Consider the following 14,006-nt stretch of genomic DNA (forward strand, 5'->3'; position numbering starts at 1 on the left):
AATGCTGCTTCACCCAAGTCTTTCATAGCGAAACACTTTCCAAGATAAGATTTAATGTCTTTCAACATTGGAATGTAATTTCCTATTATTAATATGTCATCGACATAAAAGACAAGGAAAGTAACATTACTCCCACTAGCTTTGCGATATACACATGGCTCATCAAGATTCTGAACAAAATCAAACTTTTTGATCTCTTCATCAAACCTTTTATTCCAATTCCTTGATGCTTGCTTTAGTCCATAAATGGACCTTTTAAGCTTGCATACTTCGTTGGGATATTTGGGATCGACAAAAGCTTCTGGTTGTACCATATAGACTTCTTCGTCTAGAAAACCATTCAAGAAGGCGGTTTTGACATCCATTTTCCATATCTCAAAGTCATAGTACGCTGCTATGGCTAAGATGATCCTAATAGCTCTAATGTCCGCAACCGGAGAAAAGGTTTCCTCATAATCAACTCCAAAAAGTTGAGTATAACCTTTCGTCACAAGACGAGCTTTGTAAGTGTGTACATTTCCATCCATGTCGGTCTTCTTCTTGAAGATCCATGTGCACCCAACAGTTCTACCATTTGGTGGAAGATAAACCAAGCTCCAGACTTGATTATCTTTCATGGATTTCATTCCCACATCTGCAGCTTCAAGCCATTTGTCAGATTCCGGATCTGATAATGCAACATTGAAATTAGGAGGTTCATTCAAATCTCCTAATACGTGTTCTTCAGATTTAATCATAAGATTTAACCTTTCACGAGCATGTATTGTCCTTGAGGACCTACAAATTGGAATCGCTTTATCTTCAACTTGTAGTTTACCTAGAGATTCATCTCTTTGAACATCCCCCCCCCCCCAAGTTGAAGATTGCTAGTACTTACAGAAGTTGACACATCTTTTTGAGTTTCATCAAGTTCAACAATCCTCCCACTGTCCTCTTGAGATATGAGTTTCTTTTCAAGGAACTCAGCAAATCAAAAATACTTTGACAGTGTTTCTGGTAGGAAAGTAGAAGTAGTAACCCATTGTTTCCTTTGGGTGTCCTACTAAGATGCACTTGACAGATCTGGATTCAAGTTTGTCATGCGTGTCTCGTTTCACGAGTGCCTCACATCCCCAGACCTTTAAGTAAGACAACTTAGGAACATTTCCATGCCACAATTTATGCGGTGTCTTGTCAACCTTCTTGGTTGGAACCATATTGAGAATGCATGCAGCAATCTCTAGAGCATAATCCCAAAATGAAATAGGAGAGTCTTAAGGTTCATCATTTATCTTACCATGTTCAACAAGGTTCGATTTCTCCTTTCACATATACCCTTATATAGGAGTAAGCTCTTGGATAAATCCACAAGCTTTTAGATGATCCTTAAACTTTTGGCTTAAGCATTTTCCACCTCTATCCTAACGAAAAATCTCGATGGTTTTACCGAGTTGATTTCCTATTTCATTTTTAAATACTTTGAATGTTTTGAAGACTTCATGTTTATGTTTAAGCAATTAAACATAATCATAATGACTGAAATCATTCATAAAAATGATGAAGTAGCTAGCATTTCTTTGACACATGCCTAAATGGGCTACATACACCCGAATGTATTAGTCCAAGTAATTCCTTAGCCTTCTCCGGTTTTATGCGAAAAAGGTATTCTTGCCATCTTGTCAAAAACACAAGGCATGCATTTTTCAAATGATTCATCATTTGATTTAATGATCTCTTGTCAAATGATTCATCATTTGATTGTAAGATCCCTTCAATTTGAAGTATGCATTTCTTGCTAATGACAACACATTTATCGATCAAATGATTCATCATTTGATTGTAAATCATTTGATTGTAAGACTTCTTCACTTAGAAAACTTTCAACGCGTTTCTTGTTAACGACCATTCCAAAAAAAAATACGCACATTTTATCAAATGATTCATCATTTGATTGCAAGATCTCTTCATACCGAAGATTTCCAATGCGTTTCTTGCTAACGATAATGTCAAAAACATGCATTTATCAAATGATTCATCATTTGATTGTAAGACACCTTCCCTTTGAGGTTTTTAAATGCCTTTCTTGACAAAATTAAACAAGATGACAATGTCAAAGATGGTTAGAGTCCAAGTTAAACTTGACTTTTTTGCTATTGAATTATTATTTGTATAACAACATATATAATTCAATTGTGAAGATACTTGAAGCACTGGCCGAACCAGCTTGCTTCTTCTTCGCATTCAACTCAGCTAGATACTTTAGCCATATGCTCTTTTTTTCCAAATAGGGTCTTTTAAGGTTTTGAGACTAACACAACTTGTTTTCTCTTACCAAAAATCTTGCCCTTAGCTTACAGTTGTTTTGCTTGCCGAACCTTTTCCCCCTTGATCATAAGAACTCGTGATGTAGCAGATTTCCTTGGAAGCTCTTTCTCATACTCAATTAACATGACATGAAGTTCATCTGTGGTTTTACTCATGCTATGCATATTATAATTGCGCACAAACTCCTAAAAAATCCCCTTTTTAGGTTCATGCCAATAGTAACAGGCAGATGATAAGCATAGTTCAACCTTTTCCAATTGCTCATGAGTACCTTTTCAACTAGAGTACATGAGGACTAACCGATGTTCCATGCTCGTGTCGCAAGTCATGAAATTGATCAACTTGAGCTCGTTAATCATATCACGAGGAAAATAATTTTCAAATTGATTTCGAAGGTCGGCATTCATGCTTTCCAACATCAAACAAGCAACCTCATTGTGTCTATCGTACCGAGCATTGTATGCAGCCAACTTTCAAGTTGAAGCGTTCGCTCCCGGAACAACGGTGTCTACTCATCAATGACTTGAAACCAGTCATTGAAGTTTGGTTCCAGAAAGTCTTTCCTTTCTAACATCGACCTGAAAGCCGATTTGTATGTTTTGAGAAGGATTTCTTGTTGCCATCTTCAAAACAGACAAAAGTTCAATTATCAGTATTTTCGATAATTAATCCTTAAGAAATGTAATTTACACTTGTTAATTTCATTTAACAAATTACTTTCTCTAAGGCTAGGATCCAACTTGACATACAATCATTTCATTAGTTGATCTGCTAGAAATGACGGTATTCAAAAGGTAATCGAGAATTAATAATTGCATTCATGCAACTCCTAGAATTATGGGACTTACAACAACACTGTAAAGGAGTATTAAGTGTTTTGTAAACATGTTTTGTCTCATCTTATGCCACGGGTTAAGGTCTCACCTCTTAACTCGTTTTAAGTCGCCCAATTAAGAACATGTAAATAGTCCACCGTTGTCTCACAACGAGTGGTAATCTACCTTGAAGAGATACAATTCACCTACGTCTCACGTAGAGCAAAAAGCACTGACAAGTGTTCTTAGCAAAGTGGGTGGCATTGACTTAACTTTAAATGGGTAATGCATTTGATGTGAATCAAAAGTTTACGTTTGAAGACTCATGCATAATCTTCGAAACATAATATTTAATAAAATCATTTGTGTATAGTCTTACAACACAAGAGAGCTAAGTAGCTCCATTTGAATGCACAAAGAAGCGCAAGGGCAAAGGTTTGCGATGGACGCAATTAAAAACCCGCACTTTTAGAAGGCTAGCGCACTCCGGCTTATACCTCTCTTAGAGTTTGTTCAAATGGGTGAGCCGGTGTATCTCAAGATTGCAAGACTTCAATTTTATTAATGAAATCTCTATTTCGATAGTTCTTAGTCAAGTTTATTTTCAAAACCAATTTTTGCATCACCTTTATACAACTTATAAACAATACAAAAATTAATAAACTTTACTAATTCCGAACTACTTAATCAAGCAACAAGTTAAGATGGGCCACCTAAACATGGTCACTATGGTTCATGCATATGTTTAAACCCGTCTCCCTCTTCCGAAGAAGAGGATCACATGCATCAAGTTACCTTGATTGCGTAAGCCTTTAAACAAAATAACTAACACTTAGCACATAAACACATAAAAACATGCTGACTGGAAATTTCCAGTAGCTTCACGACTAGTTTAAGCCTGTTTCTGGTCTGATTCAGCTTTCATCCAGAACTACAAAGTTGTAGCCTTATGTGTTGGGCATCTACTGTCCAAAGCACGACCTCTAACTCATTACAGATTAAAAGATATGAATTTTTTAGTATACTGTCGCACATCAGGAAATTTACACGAAAAATTCACATTGTCACATAATTATCTAATAATCAACCCTAATTATTGGATCATCATGCTTTGCAAAATATATCTCTATATATCTAGTAAAATCACAATAAATTTTACATGAATTTCTTGTGATTTTACTATTATTTAACAACTTTAAATAATCAAGATACACATAATCATGGAATTCATCACATAAATCATGTCAATTCACAATTCAAAACTTGCTTGAGGGTTTCAATCTCCATTGAATTAGGTTAAAGTTTTAACTAAACAAAAAACCCTTTTTTTTATTTAATTAATAACCGAAATTTTAATTAATTAAAATAAGAAAACAACCTTTAATTATTTAACAATTAATTAAAATCAACCAACCCTTAAACCCCCCTTCAAGTTTTGATCTTTGTAATTAATAGATCACATATGTGGCTCGTGATACCACTGTTAGAATATAAGCATATAAACATACATAATCACGAGTAAGCGCAATGGAAGAAATCGAAACTGTAATCAAATTAATTAACAAAAAATAGAATTGAGTTGTGTATTTTAGTGTACTTTATGCAAAGCTCCAATAAAGATAATAATAATAAGATTATTATTAATGCTTAGGGTTTAAAGCAAAACCCCTTTACGATTGCACACTAGACACCCCGAATAATGTATGCTAGTACCCCGATCACTAACCGAACAACCCTTTGTTCAAACCCTTAACTTGAAGTCGAAATAAGGAAAAGAGATTTCGGCCACTTCAAAGAAAAAGGGAGAGAAAACTTATGTGAAAAGTGTGTGAAAAACCTTAGGCTTAACCCTCTATTTATAAGACATAATTAGGGTTAACCTTGCTTGAAAAATAAGCTAGATTAAGGCTTAAAAAGCCTAACCCAAACCATCCCCCCCCCCTTTAGTTTTAGGGCTCAAATCCATTTTCCAATTTTTCACATTTTAATCATCCTCTTTATTTATGTTTAATTAATCATTTCGTGATCAAACTAATCAATATATTACTTTAACATATCAATTAAATTATCGAGTTACCGTGTCATTTCGTGTGACCCCGTAGGCTTAAATTATTCTCGGACATGCGATTTATAATAAAATGATCACACTCCAACAATGTACGAGGTCGAAAAGATTTGAATGCTAGTGTGTCAATGTTGAGTCTTGGATTCACTGACAAGACTTGCTCGTCAGTGAGTCATCAGCGGGTTATATGTTGCCCAATTTATTGGTTAAGGCGGGAAGATTTCAAACCAGATGAAGACAAGAGTCACATGGTGGTTCTTCCAACTGTAATTTGCCTTGTATGGCAAAGGTACAGTTGGGACCAAAGCAATAGTTTTCTTTTTCATACCCGATTTGGAAGAGAAGACAAAGGCTCCTGCATGCAAGTACTTCGAGCCAATGGAATGTCGACAACCACCATCAAGTCATTATTCAATTCTATATTTACCTAACACCCTTTCTCTCTCCTAAAATATCAACCAATCATTTGTTTTTTCTCTCCTCCATAAATCATTTATTCCTCTAATTCATTCAAAATCTTTTATTACCGTACATCGATAAATTATAAAAATTATATGGGTGTTCTTAAAATTTCATGCTCTTTCATTAGAGATGTCATTCGATACACTTTCGACGAATTTTTTAATCCGAGGGCGGAGCCCGTACGGCTAAGGCATTTGGCTATCACACTCTATGACCTATCACCCCATCATCTCACCACCGCAATGCGCGGATATTTGCCCTCGTAATAACTAGTCACAAATTAGGCTATCTAAGTAAAATGCTTGAAAACCAACAACAAAGAGAATAGTCATTTCAGTGGATTACAAAATCTTTCATAATCACTTATCATATTCTTGTCTTTCTCCAACAATAAACATACACATTTTTAGACTTTGCAACTCCTATATAAGTAGTTAGTTATGCTTCTCCAAAGCCATGTGATGTGGTTGAACTTTTATCTAATTACTAATAAAAATAAACTTGATGGTACCAAGAGGTAAATCTATTTCTATCTATTTCAAACATTTGTGGGATATGAGAGAAGGCCATTAAGTTGATTATTATAAAGTGATGTGATATATGTTAACAAACTCACAACCATTATTAGTATATATATGAAAAGTATGAACATCAACCCGACCTCTCATGCATATATGTTTCTTTTGAAATATGACATGTATGATATATGAAAGTAGAATTTCCTCACGTTTCTCCAACCTGACTAGTTAAGTTTGGAAGGATCTTCACCCTTTGATGAAAATCAAAGGCCAAGATTCAATAATACTTACGAGTGAAACATCAAGCATTTAATTATCAAAAAAGTTTCCATACGTCAGTTGTCGTCTTTTCTTTGAATTAAAAGTAAACACCACATAGTACCTTGTGAAAAGATTGATCATTATAAGATTGCCACCCTTCAACACTCGATATCTAAATATATCTAGTCACTTATCAGTTATCATCACCCTTCAACACCAGGTAGGCTATAGTTGGTTAGATTGTACAATATATAATGACTGACTACCCTTGAAAGCGGAATCTCCTAAGTTATCTGGTTGTTGAACGATTAGCAACAAGTAGAGCCTTCCAAAACTAGTTTTAGTAGTATAATTTGCAAATTATAAGCTTATCATATCGTTGAAGGAAAATAAGTGAACGAATAATTTTTTTGATTTAATTATGCTTATAACTTGGAACCTAATCATATATACTCACAAATATAAATATTTAAAATTTGAATTGAAGTTTGTCTGGCATTATGTTTTGTTGGGATTGACAATGTGAAAGCTTAATCCTAAGATCCATTTAAGGTTGCTATAAATCAAGTGATTGATAGATTTTGTCGCCCAAAGAAGGATTGCTTTGATCATTTCATGTGTATATTTAGAAAAGTGAACATCTTTCCTTTGCTTTGCTTTAGACAAGACTTCTGACATTTTTGTTTCATGAAGGTTTATACTCCACTGCTTTCCTTCCTACCAAGCAATGCTTGAAAAGGGAGAATAAAGGTACATTTTGGTTTCATACGTGTTTCAAACTTTGAAGCGATATTAATTGATTTAAACCATCGTGTTTGGTGTCTAATTAAAAGTAAGTTGTCTTGTCGACTGTCGAGGGTTTCTCACTATGTGTTTAATTAGCCTGAATGAATAGATGGGTTTGAGATTATCCTGGAAATCTTGAAAAAGGAAGAAACATTATACACATGATTAGAAAAGCTACTAGTGTAATTTGTGTAAACATCTTATTTCTTACAACCACATGGTCTTTTATGTATCTGCAAGAGCAAGAGTAATATAACGAGTTTTATATAACTTAAGTTTGCATTGGGTGCATAACAAGAAGTTAAATTGATTTTAATGTTACTCAAACCATAAAGATTTCAATCAAATGGGTTCACATTAAGGTACATATAAACAATACACACTAAAAAACCCGTCAAGATTTATTAGGTTCTTATAAATAAGCTGTCACTGGCTTATCGTAGGTCTTTTCTCTAAAATCTGCTTAAAGATACAATACGACTATTCTTTAAAACCTTGAAAAGCCTTCTAACTACGGATAAAGATCAATTACATCAATAAGTATGATCAAATCCGTTTGTGTTTGTATATTAAAATTATAATAGAACGAGGTTAAAATAAAATTACTATTGCATCTCTAAGTCTATTGCCGGAGTTTACAAACCAAACAAGGCTTTGCTACATATGACCAAAATATAACACAGGTAATCATAACTCTTACCACATAGTTTATAGTTCACAGATATAAGTTAGAAGTCCCAAAGAAAGGGATATCAAGATTTCATCACATCTGTCGGCTCAGAGAGTCCCTGGTGTGTTTGTTGGGCCTTGCGCTTCACCATCTAATGGGGTGTCTGGTTCTTCAGGAATACACGGGCGCCAAATGGTGTCCTTGCCAACATCCATCAGTGCGATTCCCTTTAAAGTCAAAGCGTGCCTGATCTGATCACCTAACTTAAAATCTTTACTCTTCCTGGCCGATGAGCGTTCCTCTATTCGTTTCAATATATCTTCTTCAGTTAATCCAGCCCTCTTTAATGCTTTCTCTTTTAACTGATTCAGAACCTGTGCCACGTAACAAAAACTATTTTTTCAATTTTTTAAAAACAAAAAAAAAAAGAACCTAGTTCAATATGCATACATTACTATATCAAAAGATTAAATTCTCCAACTACCTCAGTATATCTTAAAGAGGATAAAAGTCCTAACACATCCAAAACGACTTTTATTTCTTTCTCCAACTCAACAAGTGACTGAACGTAAGCCAGCTTTTGTGGCTTTTGAAGCTTCTTCTGCAAATCATTATAGAATAGTTAGAACTTATGCACAAGGTGTTGATAATTACCTTTCTAAAACAAAAGTAAATGTTTAAATTTATACACACGTCAGCACCTGGAAATTTAAACCAATTTACTCAATCTTTTTAAACCAGACCGGACATCGAAACGTAAACGCAGGCAGTTCAAGGTTCAACTGGTTGGACCGTACCAGAAAAACCAAACCTTTATCTTTTTATACTTATAATAACATAAACCAAAGTTGGAAAAGCTACTAATTGAAATAATTAAAAGGACAACTTTTGTATCAGTCTTCTTCACCACGTTGCTTCCATTGTAATAAGGGTTATGTGTCTATTTGAGTTTGTTGAAAGCCCAAGATATATTTAATTTCATTAAGAGGCATAGATCCAACTATAGAGATGTTATGAGAATGGTGTTTTCGAGACTATTTGTTCTTTCCGATGACATTACATTAAATAAATACATTTTAAATAGTTGCAAAATAAGCACCACCTCTCTCTCGGGAGAGTTGGTCAGCATGTAGCCTCTCAACATTAGTTGCAAGTTCAGATTTTGTAGCCTACAAAGATTATAAACATTTTATGAAACAATCAACCCAGGCCATTTACAAAAACCGTCTACTCCTCCGGTTCCTGGTAACAGCAGTTCAATAGCTGGTCCGGTCCGGTCCGGTTTTAAAAACAATAAGTTTACTTATGAATGGGCCGGTTGGTATGTCTATTGTTTTTGGTCTATTACAAGTCAAATAGGTCAAACAGGTAGAAAGTTGCAAAGTGTATTTTTAATGCATATAGAAAAACTATTTAAATAAAAAAAAAAAATCTAAGCATACTATGATAGTTATTTTGCAAAAAATAGGATAAAATGCATATTGGGTCAACTCAACCATAAACCAGTTGACACATTACCCAACCAATCCATTTTACTAATTACTACTATAACTGAAATGAGATTGCAAGAAAGTTGAGCATTCTGACCTTGAGCATGGACAAATTTGTGTTCATCAGTCTTAGGGCCTCTATAAGAGCAGCGTTCAGTAGAGTAGGTGTGTGCAAATCATCGCACATCTTTTGTTCAAAGTGACATCTCAGCTTCTTAACGCCTTCTTGGGTAGCATCCGTAGCAATATATTTCCTGCCACTAGTTTGGAGCTCTTCTTTAAACTGTGTGATGGCATTCTCACAGTCTTCCAAGGTCTACTAAATAAAACAAGTCAACATAGTAAGGTAACTGGGTGATTATATATAAATTAATCATATATCGAAGAATCCCACCTGATATATATAAAAGACAGACTCGGAGGAAATCTCGATTTGAGCAATTGAGTAATTGACAGGAGACCGATAATGTGTCCCCATCAAAAAATGCCTCAAGGCAAGCGGATGGTAAGCCTTGGTGACCTGGAAAAGTTTAGAAATTAGTACCACGTAAAATCTAAGTATAATATGAAATCAAGTTTACCTCGCGAATAGTGAAGAAGTTTCCAACTGATTTAGACATTTTTTCATCATTAGCTGTGACGAATCCATTGTGCATCCAGTAATTGATGCTGCTATTTGGGCATGCGGCACAACTCTGGGCAATTTCATTTTCATGGTGAGGAAATATCAGATCCATCCCACCACCATGGATATCAAACTTTTCAGTTAAATAGGCTGCGCTCATAGCACTGCACTCGATGTGCCATCCTGGTCTTCCGGGACCCCAAGGACTGTCCCAACTAATCTCCCCTGGCTTAGCAGCCTGAGCAAGCATATATATAAAACGGACCACACGTTAAAAGCAAAGTACATTTTCATTAAGATACCATGTTCAACCCATTTATATGTAAATGGGTCAGATTGGGTTACCTTTGATATCAAATGGTTTAAGCTGACAAATAAACGGTTCAAATATTTCACACCAGCCACTTTAAGTGTGCTTTTGATGCATAAAAACCTCCTATACCCTTTTTTTCTTATAAACTTTAGCTAGTTAGTGCGATAATGAAGTTTTTTGATAATATTTTTAGACCGTCATATTTATAAAAGGCGAGCAATATTAATCGCAGGTACACTAATGCCAATTTGACCAGCACTAAACTTAACCATTTCGACATTCAAAGGTAAGTTCACAATTAAAAAGCACCTTCCACAAGGCAAAATCAGCTGGATTCCGCTTCCTTGAATCAACAGTAATCCGCTCACCAGCCCTATTGTCTTCAAGCTTTCTTCCTGATAGCCGCCCATAACTCGGAAAATTATCAACAGCAAAATACACATCCCCATCAAGAGCGTAAGCACAATCATTGCTAATTATCTGCAAAGCATATACAAGAAAAAAAATGTGAAAATCTGTATCTAATTGACAATAAATGAGCATGTGTCACGTATGATTCTCCCTGTAGTCAAGAATAGCATGCAAAATAGAATACCCTTTCAATCAAATCCCTTATTTGATCCATATGATCTGAAACACGGGGTTGCTCACTAGGTGGCAAGCACTGAAGATCCGCCATATCAACAAGAAACTCTTCGCAAAACCGCGCACTCAAAGATAATGGGTCCTCGCTAAGCTCATTGGCTTTTTTGATAATCTGCATGTGAATAAGTCAAAACGACTGTGCCGCGTTCGCGATGAGATGGGGAAAAACTCAATTGATAAGTCACTATGGACATGAAACATGTATATCAATTGATAAGTGAAGTTAGTCAATGATGGGACCAACAGAAATATACTGACAATGAACAGAATAAATCATAAATAGTAGTAATAAGCTGAGTAGACCTTGCTTTGAGAGATGGTATATGTATATCTACTAGAATACAGCCTACTTTCGAGATGTAGAGCAACTCCTCTAACATGCTCATTTGATTGATTTTATTAAATAATCACATCTCACCTTGTCATCTACATCTGTGAAATTTCGAACATACTTGACTTCATAGCCCAGGTGCTTCAAGTACCTTACAGGAATAAATCATGAGAAACAGGAATAAATCATGAGAAATCAACAATAATCCCAACACTGCTAGCATGACTAAAAACATTAACATCGAGCAATTTGTCATGTTGGAATAGTATATACAACAGATACTAAATTACAGAAAAGAGCTTAACGCAGTTCCAGCATGCACAAACCATTCCTTATAATAGACACAAAATAATAATGTTATTATTATTATGTCAATCGCAAACAAAAATTATAAATATATATCTCATAAGATTACTTTCACAACTTTAGCAATTTACATCAAAATTGTAACCAATGCAGCAGGACATCATCAACATAAATATCTATACTATATTATAAAAAAAATAGCTATTTATTTATGAGAATGTTCTATGACTCTCTCTTCTCTCTCTCTCTAACCTCCCCCTCTCCCTAACGGTAACAAATTTCTAGATCTAAGATCTGAATTTGTGATCCGAAGAGTGGGATTGAGATTGAGAGTTTGAGATCGAGATTATCCCTATCCGGTTAAGGCTTCCACTCCGGTGGATCTAACCCTATTTTTCACTTTTGGGCCGGAGGTCCCTTCCACTCCGGTGGATCTGGAAGCAGCCTCTCTACCTTTGAGTAGGGGTAAGGTCTATCTACATCTTACTTCCCCCATAGCCCGGCTTATGTCGGGATCACATAGCACCCCTTAAAATGTTTTTATCTACACTACCCACTTAATATTTATAATTAAATTACACTATCAATCATTTATCTTTCAAAATATCTCGATTAACCCTTTACATCAATAACTTTCACCGCTCGACACCCCCTCCGCCACTAACAATTGCCCCCTCCATCGCCGTTATAAATACTAAACCACAAAAAATCATAACAAATCAATAAACTTAAACACATTATTTTAAATATTTAGCAACATAACATATATAGATACAGATAAAGTGTATGTAAGTTGAAACTTGTTAGCAAATCAGTAAACTTAATCACATTACTTAAATTCAGTTTAATTCAATCAAATGAAGCAGTATAAGATATATATATATATATATATATATAGAAGATAGAGTTTATGTATGTAAATATACCGAAAAAGGACATCAAAGGCAATGTAAGCACGAGCGTGACCAATATGAGAAAAGTCATAAGAAGTAACGCCACAGATATACATAGAGACATTTCCGGGAACAATTGGAGTGAATTTTTCCTTTTGTTTGGTCATTGTATTGTATATATATAACTCTTTTTCAGCAGCCATATCGATTCAATTGAATTTGGGGAGAACAACCCTAATTTGTAGAATTGTAGTGAACGTAACAAGTTTTTAAGGGTTTATGTACTGTACTTTTTTATAACACAATAAAGATGCAGAAAATTAAAATTGTATATTATGAGTTTAATGAGTAAAACATTTCAGGAGGTTATGTAAGATTCAATGTACATGTATATTTATCAAATTTAAACATTTAATTTATAACATTTTTTAAAGTAGCGGTACCTAAGTTTAGGTAAAGTTATGAATCATTTTCCCATAATAATAATAATAATAATAAGGAAACAAGTTACAAGAGGTTTATATATAGGATACGAAAAAAATAACAGTTTTTATGTATACAATACACACAATATAAGATGATAATTCATAAATTTTAAAAAGAATAATAGGTGCTCTTATGTATCAAACATTAAATCTTTGTTTGATGAGAGATGATATTTTTACATTTTCAATATTAATATTAAATAGTCTCTCAAAAGGGTTATATACATAGTTACCGACTCAGTATTTTTGACTTGACTCGAAATCTAGTTTTTCGACTTGTGAATCAAAACGTTATTCGAATCGTAATAGTCAAGATATTTGATACTAAATAATTTTATAATTATATATAAGTTTTTATTGTGGAAATATAATATTGTATTGATATATTATGTTAAAAATAGTAAACATTATTAAAATAAAAACAAATTTGAAAGCATATAAAAGAGTTATGTTTAATAAAAAATAAAAATAAACTAAAAATAAAAAAATTATTTGTGTGACTCATGACTCGACTCGTGACTCGGAGTATGACTCGTACCGACTCGCAAAACAAAATATGAGTCATGCTACGAGTCTAGAGCAAAACGAGTCATCCACCAAGTCGCCTCGTCTTCATTTGATTTTGACTCGACTCGTACGAGTCGACTCGTAACTCGTACGAGTTTGACAACTATGGTTATATAATAATAGTTGCACATTTACACTTAATTTAACCATTACGAGCATGGTACCCGCGCAATACGACGGCGGTATAGTGGTGTTGGTTACGCGTGGTGATGACATCGACAATTGGTGTCGAGTGGTGTAAGTTGATGTTAAGATAATAGAAATATTTTATAACATAAGGACTTAGAATGTAAATTAGCAAGATAAGGGTATAGGGTGGGCATATTTGGTAATTTATAAAACCCTTCCATAGTGGGGTGTTTATTAAGGACAAGTTTAGTAATTTCGTATGTAACTGTTTTGTAACACTTTCCATTTTGAGGGGGTGAATAATTTTTAATAAGGAGTATAGATATATGATTTATATGTGT

General features: G+C 34.3%; 1 protein-coding gene across 1 annotated transcript; it reads right to left on the reverse strand.

Annotated features, from left to right (window-relative positions):
- Positions 1-7,752: 7,752 nt before the first annotated feature.
- LOC122595824 (cysteine--tRNA ligase 2, cytoplasmic-like) lies at positions 7,753-12,754 on the reverse strand. Its single transcript, XM_043768274.1, has 9 exons — positions 12,518-12,754; positions 11,373-11,436; positions 10,905-11,066; positions 10,619-10,789; positions 9,953-10,234; positions 9,766-9,891; positions 9,469-9,687; positions 8,366-8,482; positions 7,753-8,255 (listed from the first exon to the last, which is right to left on the reverse strand). Exons 1-9 carry the CDS (start codon positions 12,685-12,687, stop codon positions 7,989-7,991), a joined length of 1,578 nt encoding a protein of 525 aa, XP_043624209.1. The 5' UTR covers positions 12,688-12,754; the 3' UTR covers positions 7,753-7,988.
- Positions 12,755-14,006: the final 1,252 nt, after the last annotated feature.

The sequence above is a fragment of the Erigeron canadensis genome, chromosome 4 (assembly GCF_010389155.1).
Source record: "Erigeron canadensis isolate Cc75 chromosome 4, C_canadensis_v1, whole genome shotgun sequence".
Lineage (NCBI taxonomy): Eukaryota > Viridiplantae > Streptophyta > Magnoliopsida > Asterales > Asteraceae > Erigeron > Erigeron canadensis.

Excerpts from the sequence above, each read along its gene's own strand:
- LOC122595824 (XM_043768274.1), bottom strand. The coding sequence starts at position 12,687 with ATGGCTGCTGAAAAAGAGTTATATATATACAATACAATGACCAAACAA. Across the intron at positions 11,067-11,372 it reads TCACAGATGTAGATGACAAG|ATTATCAAAAAAGCCAATGA; the intron begins GTGAGATGTGAT and ends ATTCACATGCAG. Across the intron at positions 8,256-8,365 it reads CCTCTTTAAGATATACTGAG|GTTCTGAATCAGTTAAAAGA; the intron begins GTAGTTGGAGAA and ends TACGTGGCACAG.